Raw genomic sequence first — 16,588 nt, 5'->3', positions numbered from 1 at the left:
GCGCTCCTACCACACCAAAAGCAGATAAAGAAAAGGGAACTGCTACTTTTTCATCTGTCTTGACCACTGCATTTTATACAGCCTATGGGGCCTGCCTAGGCGTCAGCTGCTTTTGTTATGTGGTTGTGGGGGTTGCCTGTTTCTGTGAGTTCAGTTGCGAAGTCGATGGCGGTATCAAAAGCAAGTACTTGCAAGTACACAGCCACGTTTCCGTGCTTTGTGATTTCACTATAAGAAGGCAATTATGGCAATTATGCCACTGCGCCTGCAATGTAAGCATTTCGCTTACACTTCGCTCGCTGCCGCTCGTGACTGCCCCATCTCGCACTACGGAACAGGCTTTAGAAGATAACGCCACGCGTAATGACAAACAAAGGCACAGTCCCCAAGCGCCCGCACTGCAATCTGTTGAGTCCTCATAAAAATGGCAGCAACCGTGTATCATATCTTTTCAGCGTCTGCTAGCCCGAAACCTGCCCAGCAGCTTCCAGAGAGTTTCCACTACTGAATTGTTGACCCTTGGGCTCTCCACGAGTAGCCGAAACTGTCCAACCAGAGAAAAACAAATGCCAACCGGAAGGGCGCTGCAGGGAGAGACAGAGCAGCCCGAGAAAAATGAGTGTGCTCTGGCTGGCTCTGGCAGCCTGTGGGTAGCCAGAAGGGGAAAATCGAAGAGCACGAGAGTTCAATCAAGGCTGTATTGTATTTCATTGGTATTTGAGAGTAGTAATTGAAACTCTGGTAAATAGTCCTGTCGGGTGTCATATATACTTATTAGTTAATACATATAAGGCTAGCCTTGATTGATGTGTGGGGTTTAACATTCCAAAACCACCACATGCACCCAAATCTGAGCACACGGGCCTGCAGCATTTTCATCTCAATCGAAAATGCAGCCACTGCAGCCAGGATTCGACCCCGCATTATATATGAGGCTTGCCGGATAACGTAGAATAATCGATGAAAAGGTAAGAAGCGAATCATTTCTAATTCTAGAGAGCTATAAAAGGCAAGAAACTTCATACGAAAGTAATGACATGTTTTCGTCACTCACCCCATAGTGTCAGCTTGAATTGATAGACCTCGATGACTCTCAGCACCACACGTGCACAACGATAAGTCTACACAACGTGTTCAGCTTCTCGGGTTCGTCATATCAAGGTTTGCCCTACTGCGGTGGTGTAGTGACTAAGGTAATCGGCTGCTGGCCCTCATCTCGCGGGATCGAATCTTAGCTGCGGCGGCTGCATTTTCGATAGAGGCGGAAATGCTGTATACCTGTGTGCTCATATTTGGGAGGACGTTAAAAAACCCCAGGTGGTCGAAATTTCCAGAGTCCTCCACTACAGTGTCTCTCATAATCATATGGTGGTTTTGGGACGTTGAGCCCCACATATCAATTAATCAATTATTTTTTTTTATTATTTGAAACAAAACCCGCAGCGCCACTTAGGCATTATTGCGGGGGGCACAGAGCCTCATAAAATGAATCCGCAGTCTTGCGGCCAACTACATCGGCTGGTAACGTGTTCCATTCAACAATGGATTGCGGAAAAAAAGAATGCTTAAAAAGATCCGTTCTGGGGTTGTATGGCCGTACTTTAAATTTGTGATCATGACGGGAGGATTGATAATACGCTTTTTTTAAATAATCTGAAGCATTAATGCCCGTTTTATTGTTATATATCGAATAAAATAGTTTTAATCTTAGATTACGTCTTCGATCTTGTAAGTATTGCCAATTAAGTTCTCTTTTCATACAACGGGAGCTTTCAGTTCGGCCATATTTTCCCAGAACAAATCTTGCTGCCATCGACTGAATGCGTTCTAATTCATGAATATGTATTTTGTTAAACGGATCCCACACAGGACAGGCGTATTCTAGTATTGGTCTCACATAGGCATAATATGCGGCCTGTTTAACCTCCTTGGTTACATGTTTAAGATTTCTTTGTAAAAAGCCTAGGGCTTTTCCCGCTCTACTTACAACACTGCCAATGTGTTCAGACCATCCCCCATCCTCAGAAAGCGTGACACCCAAATACTTATATTTGTGTTCATACCTAATAACTTCATTGTTTAAGATGTACTGATTTGTAAATCTATTAACCTTTTTGGTGAAACTGACGTGAACACATTTATTCGTGTTTAATACCATGTCATTATTTTTACACCATGCCTCCACGTGATAAAGGTCATCCTGAAGCTGGGTGGAATCCGTTTGGTCGGTCAGTTCAGTATACAACACACAGTCGTCAGCAAACATTCTAATACGACACCTAATTGTATCCGAAATATCATTAATAAACACAAGGAAGAGAAGCGGACCGAGTACGGAACCCTGAGGTACCCCTGATGTCACCGAAACTAAACACGAACATGATCCACCAAGCACAACCTTTTGTTTTCTTGAAGTTAAATAGTCCGCAATCCAACGGCAAATGGTTTGATGAATGTTCAAGTTCTGCAGTTTTTGAATCAGAATGGAGTGTGATACCGTATCGAAAGCCTTTCTGAAGTCTAAAAATAAACAATCAATCTGTCCTCGATTATCTAAAACTGATGCTATATCATGATAGAATTCAATTAATTGGGTTGTGCATGAAAAACCCTGTCTAAATCCGTGTTGTTTAGGATTAAAAAAATTAATTGAAGTCAGGTGATTCATTAAAGCAGAAAAAAGAACATGTTCAAGTACTTTACAACAAATCGGCGTCAAAGAAATTGGTCTGTAATTTGATACGTCTGATTTAGAACCACTTTTGAAAACGGGCACAACATTAGCTATTTTCCAATCATCAGGAAGCTTGCCTTCATCGAGTGATTTTTTATAGATAACATAAAGGTAACGAGCTACTGCCTCAGAGCAAAGTTTTAAAACTCTTGGTGATATGCCATCTGGGCCAGTTGCTTTACCTTCGTCAATGCGCTGTAACAACTTCATTATGCCATTGAATGAAAGCTCTATCTCACCCATAGGCAAACATTGTTCTTTTTTATTCGTGACAATCACTTGTGTAGGTGGGCGGAAGACCGATTTAAAGAAGTCGTTAAAAAGTGTGGCTTTATCTCGATCCTCAGTTACAATCTCGCCACCGTAACGTAGGTTTGGTGGGCTAACCTTCTCAGTACCACATCGTCTCATATATTTCCAAAACCTTTTCTTATTAGAAAAGTCAGCGGCCAAACTCTTAAAATACTTTTTCTTGGCTTCTTTCAGTTCCATTTTATAAAGTGATGTCAAATCTTTCATTTTATTAAAATTTTCAGGGGATTTTTTTTGGCAGTATCGGGAAAAAGCCCTCTTGCGCTTTTTGATAAGCTGAATAAGATGCCCCTTAATCCAAGGTTTCTTTATTTTACTCAGTTTATCGCTTGAGACGCTCGGGACGTGACGCCGAATGAGCCCAGTAATGCGTTCCTTAAACACTTGCCATAGCTGCTCAACAGTTGCTTCGTCTGCACTGCATTCAAAAGACAGAAATTGTTGCTCCAGTCCAGCTGATATTTGCTGATAGTTTGCTTTACTATAAAAGAAGATTCTCCTAGATTCGCATTTCTTTGTATTTACCCGGGATCTTGTTAGCTTTGCAAAGACGGCGTTGTGATCACTAATACCGGGAATAACGTGTGTTTCATTAATGACATCAGGGGTATTACAAAACAACAAATCCAGAATGTTGTCACCTCGCGTAGGACTGGAAACATACTGCATGAGGCCGAGCACGTCAGTCAACGTTTTCAATTCACAGTATGTCGCTGCCTGAGACTTTAAGACACAGTTACCGTTATTCCACTCAGCATCCGGTAAATTAAAGTCACCAGCAAGAACGACACATTCTTTAGAAAAGGTGCAGGCAATTTTTCTCAGCTGACGCATAACATTCGGTTCAAAGACAGGAGGCCGATAGAAAGCACCAACAATGAAACTAGAACGATTACTTTGCACTACTCGGCACCAAACAGATTCAGTTTCATTGTTATCAATAAAAATTTCTTCGGACATCAAAGAATCCTTCACAAGAATGAAAACACCACCACCATGCGTTGACCGGTCTTTTCGATATGTTTGAAAATTGCAAGGAAACATTTCAGAGTTCGAAACTGCTTCGTCAAGCCAAGATTCTGACCCAATGACTAAGTCAGCGTTCACTGACCTAATAAGGCCACCCAGCTCATCAGCTTTATTCTTAACACTTCGGCAATTCATCATCAGAAGGGCAATATCTCGGGCACCTTGGGGCTTTTGTCTCACTTCTTTGTTATCGCGTCACGAACGTCTTACTTTTGTGACATCCTGCGCATCACTATCCCAACTGTAAGTCCTACCGTCAATGATAAGCTTATCAAAAGAAAGTTTCACTGTGTGACCATCTGCTTTTTTTGATTTTGCATATTCCCATAAGTGCTTTCTTTTTTCGCGCACCTGCTTGGAATAGTCGTCACTGATTGATAAGCCAGAATCTTTCAATTTGTGTGCATTTTTGTAGAGATCAGCTTTTTCTCGAAAGTTGTAAAGCCGTAGAATGACTGGTCTGTTCTTCCCCCGCTTCTTTGTTCCAATGCGGTGAATTCTTTCAACACTCATTAAGGTGACACCCATTTTAGCAGTAAAAATATCGTCAAGAACAGTTTTACGAAGTGATTCAGTTGTTTCACCAGTACTTTCTTTCAACCCATATACAACCAAATTATTACGTCTGCTTCTGTTTTCAAGATCATCGAGTTTCACTTGCATCTCAACAATGCCTGCCGATATTCGATCCACTGTTTTCTCACAACGTTCAAATTGTACACTTTTACCGGCAAGGCATTTTAATTCACTTTCAATTGAGTCTAACCTCTGATCCGTAAGAGCAATGTAGTCGTCGAGCTTCTTTCTAATTGTTCCCATCACCTCAAGTATTTCTTTTTGACCTTTAAGTAGCTCCTGCATTGCAGAATCATTAGGGCCCGGGTTCAATTCAATGTCCCCACTCAGAAGCAATACCAACATACACGCAGCATCAAAGCACTCGGCCACTCCATCACAAAAGGCTCTTGGGCAAGGCAACACCACCAGGCACCGAAAACTCGTGGTGCATTTGGAATAGGAATGTTTTTTACTAACCTGCAGAACGTACAAGAGCAGATTATTCCGTGGCCGCATGCTGGCGGTGAAACCTTGCCCAATGCCACTGAAAACGTGGGGGGCGTATCTCGAGGCCTCGCCTGTCGCTGTCGATTTGGCTGTGTAGTTCAAAGCACCGGAAACCGAAACTTGAGCTGGCCACCGAATCCAGGAAAATTCATCTGTGCAGCGGAATTCAGGACTGCGCTGATTGGCGTCGGGTGACAAAATCACTGGCAGCAGGCTTTCCGGTGACCATCCATCCGATGATAACCCCAGGCACAAGGCGAGAATCTGCAGAACGTACAAGAGCAGATTATTCCGTGGCCGCATGCTGGCGGTGAAACCTTGCCCAATGCCACTGAAAACGTGGGGGGCGTATCTCGAGGCCTCGCCTGTCGCTGTCGATTTGGCTGTGTAGTTCAAAGCACCGGAAACCGAAACTTGAGCTGGCCACCGAATCCAGGAAAATTCATCTGTGCAGCGGAATTCAGGACTGCGCTGATTGGCGTCGGGTGACAAAATCACTGGCAGCAGGCTTTCCGGTGACCATCCATCCGATGATAACCCCAGGCACAAGGCGAGAATCTGCAGAACGTACAAGAGCAGATTATTCCGTGGCCGCATGCTGGCGGTGAAACCTTGCCCAAATTATATCGAGGTTTGAGTGTATATGTACATCTTACCCTAGAAAAGGGCGCCCTTCAATACAAGGTTGATTTGCCAGGCTAAGCAATATGCTGAATTCATTGGCCAGCCCCTATTCACAACACCTATTCTACCAGAACTGCACAATTCTCTGTCTCTTTCTGCTATCCTTGTGCTTGCACAGTACGCTACCCGTTTAATGATATCAGCTTTCATAAGAGAGTCATTGGGTTGGGGTTTTTTTTTGTGTGTGTGGCTCTGCAGGTGTGAACCGGCAGCTAAGTTATTCATTTGTTCAAGCGGACGGCCACTTCAGCGTAGATGCGCACTCGGGGCTGGTGCGGCTGGAGCAGCCGCTTGACCGGGAACAGTGTGCTCGCTTCAACCTCACAGTGCAGGCCCAAGACCACGGCCAGCCCCCTCTGGCTTCCCGGACTCACCTGGCAGTCACCGTGCAGGACATTAATGACAGCCCACCCGAGTTCACTCAGCAGGTGTATGCTGCTGCCGTGTCGGAAGTGGCACCCGTGGGATCGCCCCTCAGTGTGGCCGTCAAAGCCGCCAGCCGAGATGTGGGTGTCAATGCTCAGATCACGTATGCTCTAGTTGCTGGCAATGACATGGGACACTTCAGCATCGAAACCAAGACAGGTACGTTGTGCTCAAAGACAGATGCACTTTCTGGCGTCCACTCAAAGTACAGTGTGAACACTGTATGAGTACCAAATAATGCACTGTTAAATTAGGGGTTTTCTGACTGGCTTTATTGGATACCAAAGAGTTCCACAGAGGTAGGCTTGTGTGAATATCAGTGTATTCAAATTCGCTCTATTCGAATTTAAATTATTGAAAATTTCAAAGTATTTGAAATGAACGATCAAGTGTATATTAGTCCACGTGCAACACCATAAAAGTGGTTTCACTGCAGTGGAGGGATGCTAAGCCATCAAAGCATCTATTTAAATGCATTTTATTTTGTATGTATAGCTTCCTATAAACGTGGTTTCACTGCAGTCAAGGGCTACTAAGCCAAGAAAATATTTATGTTCGAAATCTTCTGTTACAAGCAAGCTGGCGTCCCTTGCACAGACACTGATCGCGTCCATCACGGACACCTGGTGCGTCCGCCAGAGACGCTGGGCACGTCCTTCACAGACACCGAAGGCTACAACACTGCACAAGCCTGTTCCCTGACCCGCCCGCGAGTCGGGCTGGGCCGGGTAAGGCATTGTTGGATCGGGCCCGGGCTCGGGACCTGGAGCTTCGAGCTCGGGTCGGGCCTGGGCTAGAGGCAAGCCCGTATTAGGCCCGGTCTCATATATCGGGTGTTTGAAGTACTTACAGAAAGCAGGTATCTGCATGCTACCTGAGGCGTTCCCTTTACTTTGGCAGAAAACATCTTCAGATGTGTGCAAACATTAATTGAGGCAGTAATTAGGAAATTGAGCAATAATGATTTACACTATTTTAAATTATTAACATATCATAGAAGGGGTTTCGAAGTGAATGGCAGATGGGCTGTTTGGTGTGCCAGTTTCAGTTCCGCCAGCTGAATCAGCCAGATTTCATTGCTCTGCAATGATTACCAGTGACCGCTTTTCGAAAATTTCAGAGTGGCTGTAGACTATTCGTCGGAAGAACTATAATTTACCTTTTTGACTCGACCGGCTATTTCTAGTGGTGAAAAGTTATTTCTCATATTTATGTAATTACTGCCATAATTAGTGCAGATAGAAGCTGTCATCATTCCTTTCATCTGTGGCGACATCATTGAATCTGCAAAGACGAATTACCTTGACGAAATCATCATTGCAGAAGTTAAACATTGGCAGATGCAGTTGTTTTCCCAAGCGTCACCTGCAAACCCGGAGAATGTTTACTGATTAGATCGAACCGTTTGTGAAAAGTAATATGCCACAAAACAGCAACGTTCGTTGGGTGTCAGATAACAGAGCAGAGCATTAATCGCCATTGACACGAAAATGGGGTGGACTCTTTAAGGACCATCATCCGTTGACAGAGCATTGTGGACATTAAGCGAGAAGTTACATCTGCATCCTGCGAAGAAATGTCTTAGAGAGGAGGATTTCTCATACTTGCCACAATGTGTTGCGGAGCCCGATACCAGTACTATTGCCAGAAATACATTCCCGCAGGAGGACAATGACATAAAAGGGATCAACAAAGCCATCGATTTCCGAAATGGTCGCGAAGAAGTTGCGCTACTAAGGACATCTGTGAAGGATCATGGCAGAGTTGCCATTTCTTTGATGAAAGGAACAGTTTAACCTCGTGCAATAAGTATGAAGCCACACAAGAAAGAATACTTACACCATCTCCTGCTAAAGGAAATTATGTTACGATGTGACATAGTGAGTGCTAACGTTTACACTGGCGGCGACGTTTAGGCTCATTGCGACTTTGCGCAGAAGAGAAACCTTGGGAGGCGTAAAGCATGCAGTGATCGACCGGTGTATCCTACTGGAACATGCTAATTGCTGTTATTGGGCAAGGAGAGACAGAAGACTGCAAATGGACAGAAACGCGCAGTCTGCTTTCGGATAATGTGCTGCTGTGAATTTGTATTGTTTCATAGTGCACAGCAGAAACCTCCCACCGGCATTACCTCAGAAATCAAGATCTAGTGGAACGAGTGGACCCTTCGTGCATGGTTTGTGGGCAGGCCCATCTGACCAGCTCTGCAAACTGCAAGAGAAAATTCCACCGTCTTCAGTGCCCCGGCGCGGTGGTCTAGTGGCTAATGTACTCGGCTCCTGACCCGCAGGTTGCGGCAGCTGCATTTCTGATGGTGGCGGAATTGTTGTAGGCCCGTGTGCTCAGATTTGGGTGCCCGTTAAAGAACTCCCGGGTGTTCGAACTTGCCTTCGAAATTTCCGGAGCCCTCCACTACGGCGTCTCTCATAATCATATGGTGGTTTTGGGACGGTAAACCCCACATACCAATCAGTTACAGTTGAACCCCGCTGCAACGAAGTTTAAGGGCGGAAAAAATTTCGTTGTAGTGAAATCGAGAAAATATAGCCAATCTGAACTAGCAAACAAAGGAACGTTTACTCTCAAAATTCAGTAAGTGTCCGCTGCTTTTTATTCTATCCCAGCAGCCTCACGACGCGATTCTCACCTATGCACAGCGAGGCAATGGTGAAAAGCACACTGAGACAATGACTACTACCGCTTTCGTGAACGAACCAAACAGTTGCATTAACACGTTAACACCAGCAGCTGTTTGCCGTCAAAACGCCGAGATGGCAGCAGGGTATCTTGGAGCAGTGACTTTTGTCTTATTTTATGCCATTATTATCATCAATCACTCGCGGCTAGCTGATTTTGTTGATAATGCGGACGAACAGCCGCTCTTATTAGTAACCACACTGGCCAAGCGCGAACAAAATGATAAGCATTGGAATCGGAAAAGGCATCGTTCTGCAAATGCACCCGGCAGCTGCGCGAAGGAAACCATCAACTAAGCAACTGAGCTTCAGCCTCGGATCGTCTGCGGCTTTTTGATGCATTTTTCAGAACCTGAAACTACGTCGACTAAGTCTAACACAGGCGGTGGCATTACCAGAAACCACTCACGGAGAAACTGAAAACCACCGCTGTTCAGCAAGCATGGGCGCCGCCATTTCTCGATAGCGATGGCAAGGAAGCTGCCCTGCTTCTGCCAGTGAAAAAAAGCAGAGCAGTCGCATCGCTATCGCTATCGAGCAATGGCGGCGCCCATGTTTGTTAAACAGCGCTAATGTTTGGTGGTGCCAACGCGTGTTTTACACTTCGTTGACATATTTTCAGGTTTTGAAAATGCATCAAAATGTTAATGATTAGGTTTACTGTATAGTAATAAATACCCGAGTCTGGAATTTCTTTGTGAAATTTTGCATAATGTTCCACAAAATGCCCGATTCATTGTTTCTCTCATCGACTACCATTCCAAATGGCCAGAAATTTGTTTCACACATTCGGTTACTTCTGAGGTCATCATTGAGTTTCAGTCTTCAATCTTCAGCCGGGAAGGTTTTCCTGATGCCATAGTTACGGACAATGGTCCACAGTTTCAGTCCCAACATTTCGAGGCTTTTCTTTCACAACGAGGAATTCAGCACTTGAGGTCATCAGTTTTCTATCCCCAATCAAATGGGCAAATCGAGCGCTTTAATCGCGTTCTGAAGGAACATATCCAGATCGCCCAATTAGAGCACCGTCCCCTCAAGCAAGTCTTGACTGAATGTTTAGCTTCGTACAGGTTCACACCACAAGGCACCACTGGAGTGTCTCCTGCTCAACTTCTCCACGGTAGGCAACTGCGAGTTGCTCTCGACATAGTCTCTTTGCCTCGTAACATAGCAGTGTCTTCTCCTGATCAAATCCGTACCAGAGTTTTTTCTCATCAACAAGCAATGAAAAAGTATGTCGACACCCTTCGAGGTGCAAAGCAGTCCGAAGTTCGCACTGGCGATATAGTCAAGGTTCGTGTGCCAGGCAAGCGCCCCAAGTATCTAGGTCCTTACAAAGTCTTGGGCCAGGTTAGCCCCACTTCGTTTCGCTTAAGTGATGGTAACATCTGGAATGCTTCGCGCCTTGTTATTTTTCATACGGATTCGCCTTCAACACCTAAAAGTCTTCCCCATCACGTTCGGTCCGCGCCTTTCAACTATCCATCAGATTATTACATGTGGCCTCCATGTACAGGCATTTCTTCAAGGGGGGAGGAGTTATCAGTCGGTGTCGCTGGTTCAAGTACACCAAGTCATACGGTTCACTTCGAACCTTCAAATTCGGCTGAGACCGCGACTCCGGTCCGCAAAATTCTTCCGAAGCTCATGCTGCGAGCTCTGATGAGACCGCAAATTTTAACGCTCGTTCAGAGCCTTCACAATCTTCCACCGCTCTTGATGTGTCACATCAGAGCAGAAGTGACCAAGGTGCAGAGACACCTGATTCTACACCCAAAAGGGCCCGCCCTAAGCGGAAGCGGCAGAAGCCGCGTTGGTTCGAAGACTACGTGATGTAGAACTTTTGTTCCGAACAGTTGTGTACATTTTTTCTTGTTTGTCAGTGCATTTTCAGGACTTGTAGTGTGTGAGTTCGGTGTGCCGTGCTCTGAATTTTCATGTGTTCTAATGTACATACCTTGTAAAATATGTTGGTATCGAGCATGTATACATATAAACAGTGTATAGGTGTGCTTTTTTCGAGGAGGGGATGGTTGTTGTGTTCTGGGTTTCGGTTTCGGAATGACATGTGAGGATGCCAGGGGGCGCCGCTCTGGCATCCAAGTTTTCAAGGCAACTGTAAATAAAATCAGTGTGTGTTGGGTAACCGTGGAGTGCGGTTGTTGTTCTTCCTTCGGCGTTTTGCGCCAACCCGCGTGTTCGGGCTGGTCGGCGTCCCCGCCGGCCGCGTACGTCTCCGTCGGCCGTCTTCTTCTTCTGCTTCGTCGGGACCAGCCAGCCCCCAACACAGCAAACCCAACTCGTGCACAACCTCGTTCCTCGATCATCAACCACACCAGACTCCCTGACACTCCTTTTCATACCTCACAACGCACATACTCCGCTGAAGTGGCGGCAGCGTTCGGCATCATTTGCCTTTGTATCGGCCGCAAAGAGGGAACCGGGCTGTCTCGCCTGGACAGCCTTGATAAGATCGAGACTAGCATCTTCAACATTTCAAAAACAAAGAAACAGGCCAAGATTAGTGATTTTTTCATGCAAGTAAATCATTCTGTTTTGTAGTGTGTGCATAATTTGTTGTGATTCTTAAATGCGCCTGTTGTGGGTGATGATCCGCTACAGGTAAGCTCACGGGGCCTTTATTTTCTTGTATCGAATCTTTCATATATTGAACTAATTTGGGATTTCCTTCGAGTTCGCTATATTTGTGTTCGATTGTATGAACCTTACGAATTGGATACTAGGGAAATTCCACAAAGTGCTGTGCTTTCTTCTTTACTATTTAACCTAGCGATGATACTCCTTCCAGCCCAGCTAAAGGGTTGTGCAAGTGGGCAGCATGTGCTGTGAGCCGATGACATCACCATCTGTGCCACAAAAGGAAACATTGGGCATATGGAGGAAAACCTGTAAGCAGCCGCTCACGTAGTGGATCGGTACGCAGAGCGCTGCGGACTCTAATGTGCACCAAACAAATTAGGATTTGTGCATCTTAGGCCACTTTTAAGGACACCACATAACTGTATCAGTCTCTGGCTAGTGGCCCCATACGCTAGGCTAACGAAATTGGAACTCTCAGATTCTTCATTCACAACACTACAAAAGATTTGCAAGGTTGGGGACCAAGTGGGCCGAATGGTCCAACACCTCTCCAACAAGGAGGATCACAAAGGAAGCATACTGTGCATCTAACTGATGCCTTCAAAATTAGCCATATTTTATCCCTATCCCCTATCTCTACTTGTAGAAGCATGATGCAGAGAAAGTCAAGGCAATCAACTGCAAAGTGATTAAGAGGGCCCTTGGCCTACCTGTCGCAACTTCTAATGTGAGACTTCTATCACTGAGAGTAGTGAACACCTTTCAGGAGCTCAAGGAAGCATACCTCACGAACCAATACACAGGTCCAACATAGACAAAGTCGTGACCGCATCTGCTGGACACGCTTCACTTAAAACACAACTTTCACACTCAGGAGAGGGTTCTAGTGCCCGGACTATGGATACGCATCATCGTCATAGTATACGGCAGTGGTAATTCACTAGGAAAAACAAGTCGATGGATTCGCTTTCAAAGCTCCCGGAGCAACACAAGCAGAAGAGGTAGCTATAGCAACCAGGGATTCGACCCTACTCCTTATTGCCTAGTCCGGACTCCAGGCCAAGAGGGCTTAATGGGGAGTGAGGCAGCAAACATGGCGGTCCGAGCACTCGTTCACCTGGCATCCTGCTTAGATCCTGAGTACCTGCAACCCGAAGGCGGATATCTGCTGACATTCAAAGATATTACGACCTATTACAGGGATCAGCATCGTCAATACCCACCTCCTGCAAAGGGGCTGGGTAAGGCTAATGAATGCATCTTGATTGATTGATACCCGTGTGCTCAGATTTGGGTGCACGTTAAAGAACCCCAGGTGGTCTAAATTTCCGGAGTCCTCCACTACGGCGTCTCTCATAATCATATAGTGGTTTTGGGACGTTAAACCCCACATATCAATCAATCAATTGATTGATTGATATATGTAGGGTATAACATCCCAAAACCACTTATGATTATGAGAGATGCCTTAGTGGAGGGCTCTGGAAATTTCGTTCACCTGGGGTTCTTTAACATGCACTCAAATCTGAGCACAAATACCTACAGCATTTTCGCCTCTACCAAAAATGCAGCTGCCATAGCTGGGATTCGATACCATGACCTGCGGGCCAGCAGCCCGGTACTTTAGCCACTAGGCTACCGTGACACGGCAATGAACGCACCTTGCTGAGACTTTTCGCTAATACTTTATTTTGCCCGGCAATCATGCAACATTTCAATTTTTTCTTCACTGGCAAGTGCCAATACTGTGGGCAGGTGGCTGACACCTACCACATTGTTTGGGCTGGCTAGCTCAACTCAGCCCTTCCCCCCTCTTTCTAACCCAATCAAAGAGGAGTGAGAAGCGACTCTACTGGTTTGCTCGAACCTTCAAGCCCCAAGGGCTTTGGTCCAGAGGGCCAGGCTAGCGACTGTCACCAACGGGGTCCCGGAGCAAGGACTCCATCCACTATGGAGCTTCTAAAGGGCTGCACCTCTCTTTTGTTTTTTCAATGAATGTTTTCACTCACTCACTCTACCGTCCTAACCGTGATAATGATTATAATGGTGAACTCTCGTGAGCATCGTGCCACCTACCACTCAGCTGCTGTCTACCCTAAAACTGCAGCCTATTTCACGAGACACGCGTGCACCATGAGGTGCAAACGACTTTACAGGGGGCAATATCATTCCCACAAGCTAAAGCAGCCATACTGATTCGGTTTTTCGCAAAACAGCGTTTAGCTATTGGGCACACCAATGGGAATAAAGCAACAAAATGGCATTTTTAAACCCACACGCGAGGAAATGATGTTTCATTAGTTTCAATATAAGCCACATAGACAACTGATGTCCATGGTAGGGCTGCGTTTGAGTTTTGCTTTTGTTCCAAATTGTTTTTCTTTTGTTTCTGAGCTTCGCCAGCAGCCAAAAAGCTGCCGAATCATCCAACATGCGGTCTAATCTGTCCGAAATAATGAGTGCCCAGTCTCGTAGAGTGATGCGTATATTTACAGCTACCGGATTACGTGTCCAAACTATTTGGTGTTTTGTATTAACGAGAGTCAAATTAACGAGTCTTTACTGTATATATATTCTGCAGGTTAGTTAAGTCATGAAAATATGCCCATTTTTTATAACATGTCATCTGTACTATTTGAAATCAATTTAAGGGGGGACATAGCACTTAGAAGTAGAAAATCGACGCAAAAAATAAATTTACTCTCTCATCATTTTCACGTTCTCGATGCCCTTCCACACCTATCAGCTAAGTTTGGCTTCGAAGTTCCACTTATTTCACGAGTTATAACCCATAAAGAGAGCAACTTCGCACTAGCAGACCTTTAAATTGAAGTGCAAACTAGCCGTACTTCAACCGCCGACGGCACTCGAACAACGCTCTCCACCAGCATCATTTTGGTCTTGTTCTAAAGGTCGCATTTCTAGCTTTTTTTCCTTTCCAGTAGACAGCTATGTGCCCCTCGCAAAAACAAAAAAAAGCAAAGTCGAAATCACGTGCAACGCATGATTCTATTGGTAGCTTGACGCGCGTGACCAAAATGGCGTTTCCCGATTGGCCAGGAAAACTCGCTGGCAGTGTCTTCCGCCATTTTGAAAAGGTATCGCCCTTTCGAAAGTGTCGACACTCGTGTCCCTAACGTGCTTGTGCATCTCCCTATGCCCGGCGGGGCAAAAAAGTTCCGATTACAGCATTATTTTCATCATTCATGAAAGAAAGGCAAAAAGCCCATGTGCTAATGTGATCAGTGCCTGTGAAGCTCGTGACGCGAGCACCCACGAGACAGCCGCGGCACTTGAGGGTCTTTTGTTGGTGTCAGCAACAGCCAGAAAAATTGAGTGCTTTTCGGAGTCGGGAGGTGTGGCAGCGAGTCAAGATGCCAGCTAGACAAGACTCAGAATTCACACGAAAGCCTCAAATTCGTGATTTGAGTTTGGTATCAAAAGGGCAGCATGCTTCTCTTTTTACTGTGCAAGCTGCTGCTGCTGAAGAAGCTGTGCTGTGCTTTAACACGGGCAAGTTCAATACGTTTGCTGCAGTTCTAGAGCAGCTGGATATCACGATATTCAGCAGCACATTCCTGAGGGCTAGGGAGAAGGACTGTCGTCAGAGTGCAACCTTAAATAAATAGAAAGAAGTGTCCCAAAGTGTGAGAAAGCTGGTCAAGAAGTAGTATAAGGATCGGATGCATTCAGATTATGCCCCTGGAGAATTTTTATAAGATTTTATTAGTATCTTTTTCAATAAAGGTGTTTTGAAACATATTTTCTCATTTTCTCAAAACATAAATTTAGCCACAATTGCCAAAGGTCAGGGAAAATAAGTTCTGTTCCATTCGAGCTATCAGCATATACAGTCAAAACCCACTACAAGGAAACTCACGGGGCGTGGAAAATATTTGGTTGAAGTGAGCATTTCGTTGTAGTGAAATAAAAAAAATATAGCTGATCTGAGCTAGCAAAACAAAGGAACTTTTATTCTTAAAATTAAAAAAGTGTTCGCTGCTTCCTATTCTTCCCCAGCAGCATCACGACGCGATTCACAGTCATGCTTAGCGAGGCTATGGTGAAAACCACACTGAAACTGCACCTACAACCACTTTTGTGAACGTACCAAACAGTTGCATTAACACATTAACACCAGTAGTTGTCCGCCATCAAAGTGTATCCGACAACGCCGAGATGGAGGCAGGGTATCGTGGAGAGGTGACATTTACCTTATTCTCTGCCATTCTTATGATCCATCACTCGCGGCTAGCTGATTTGGTTGATGATACAGATGAACAGCCGCTCTGGTTAGATACCAGACTGGCCAAGCACGAATAAAATGATAAGCATTAGAATCGGAAAAGGCATCGCTCGGCATTTGCACCTGGCAGCTGCGTAAAGGAAACCATGAACTGAGCGACTGAGCTTCTGCTTCGGATCGTCTGCGGCTCGAATACAAGCAAGTGGCAAAAGCAGGGCCTGGCAGAGCAGTCTCATTGCTAACGCTATCGAGCAATGGCGGCACCCATGCTTGCTGAACAGTGGCGGTTCCTGGTGGTGCCAACGCGTCTTTTAGACTTTGTTGACAGATTTTCAAGTTCTGAAAATACATCAAAATGTTAAAGATTGGGTTTTCTGTATAGCAACAAATATATGAACCTAGAATTGCATCGTGAACTTTCGTTGAAGCCGGACGGCAGAAAAAAAAAAGTGTTCATTGTGGCGACAATATTTATGCATTGACTCCTATGAACTGCTGACGGGGAACCGTGAATTTCTTGTTGCAGTGGCGTTCGTTGTAGCAGTGTCAGACTGTACTTATTTTAAAGGCAATAAACAGACCAAAACATTTTTTATAGGGTCACATGTGTGACAGGTGAAGGTGGCTTGTTTTTCTCTGAACATTGATGTCCTCTAACTCTTGTTGAAATTGACCCAGCAAAGTAATTTATAACATATTGCACTCCTTGAACATCCTACATATAGGGTCACATGCGTGACAGGTGAAGGTGGCTTGTTTTTCTCTGAACATTGATATCCTCTAACTCTT

The 16,588-nt window shown here is 45.1% G+C and overlaps 1 protein-coding gene and 1 long non-coding RNA gene across 11 annotated transcripts in view; one reads left to right on the top strand and one right to left on the bottom strand.

The window, feature by feature from the left end:
* Nucleotides 1-5,750, bottom strand: part of LOC142783826 (uncharacterized) — a 56,033-nt gene extending 50,283 nt beyond the window's left edge. For all 4 annotated transcript variants that reach the window (XR_012888493.1, XR_012888494.1, XR_012888495.1 and 1 more), the window contains exon 1: nt 5,111-5,750. This is a non-coding gene — a long non-coding RNA (uncharacterized LOC142783826). The remainder of the gene's footprint in view (nt 1-5,110) is intronic.
* LOC119178697 (fat-like cadherin-related tumor suppressor homolog) overlaps nt 1-16,588 on the top strand; it is an 812,220-nt gene that overhangs the window by 472,086 nt on the left and 323,546 nt on the right. For all 7 annotated transcript variants that reach the window (XR_012888480.1, XM_075882464.1, XM_075882456.1 and 4 more), the window contains one exon: nt 6,023-6,409. Coding sequence is in view for 6 of the 7 variants with exons in the window: in XM_075882464.1 (XP_075738579.1) it covers nt 6,023-6,409 (387 nt within the window). In the remaining variant the exon portion in view is untranslated. The remainder of the gene's footprint in view (nt 1-6,022; nt 6,410-16,588) is intronic.

This window comes from Rhipicephalus microplus, chromosome 2 (genome assembly GCF_043290135.1).
Source record: "Rhipicephalus microplus isolate Deutch F79 chromosome 2, USDA_Rmic, whole genome shotgun sequence".
Taxonomy (NCBI): Eukaryota; Metazoa; Arthropoda; class Arachnida; order Ixodida; family Ixodidae; genus Rhipicephalus; species Rhipicephalus microplus.
This window is presented reverse-complemented; position numbering and strand designations above follow the sequence as displayed.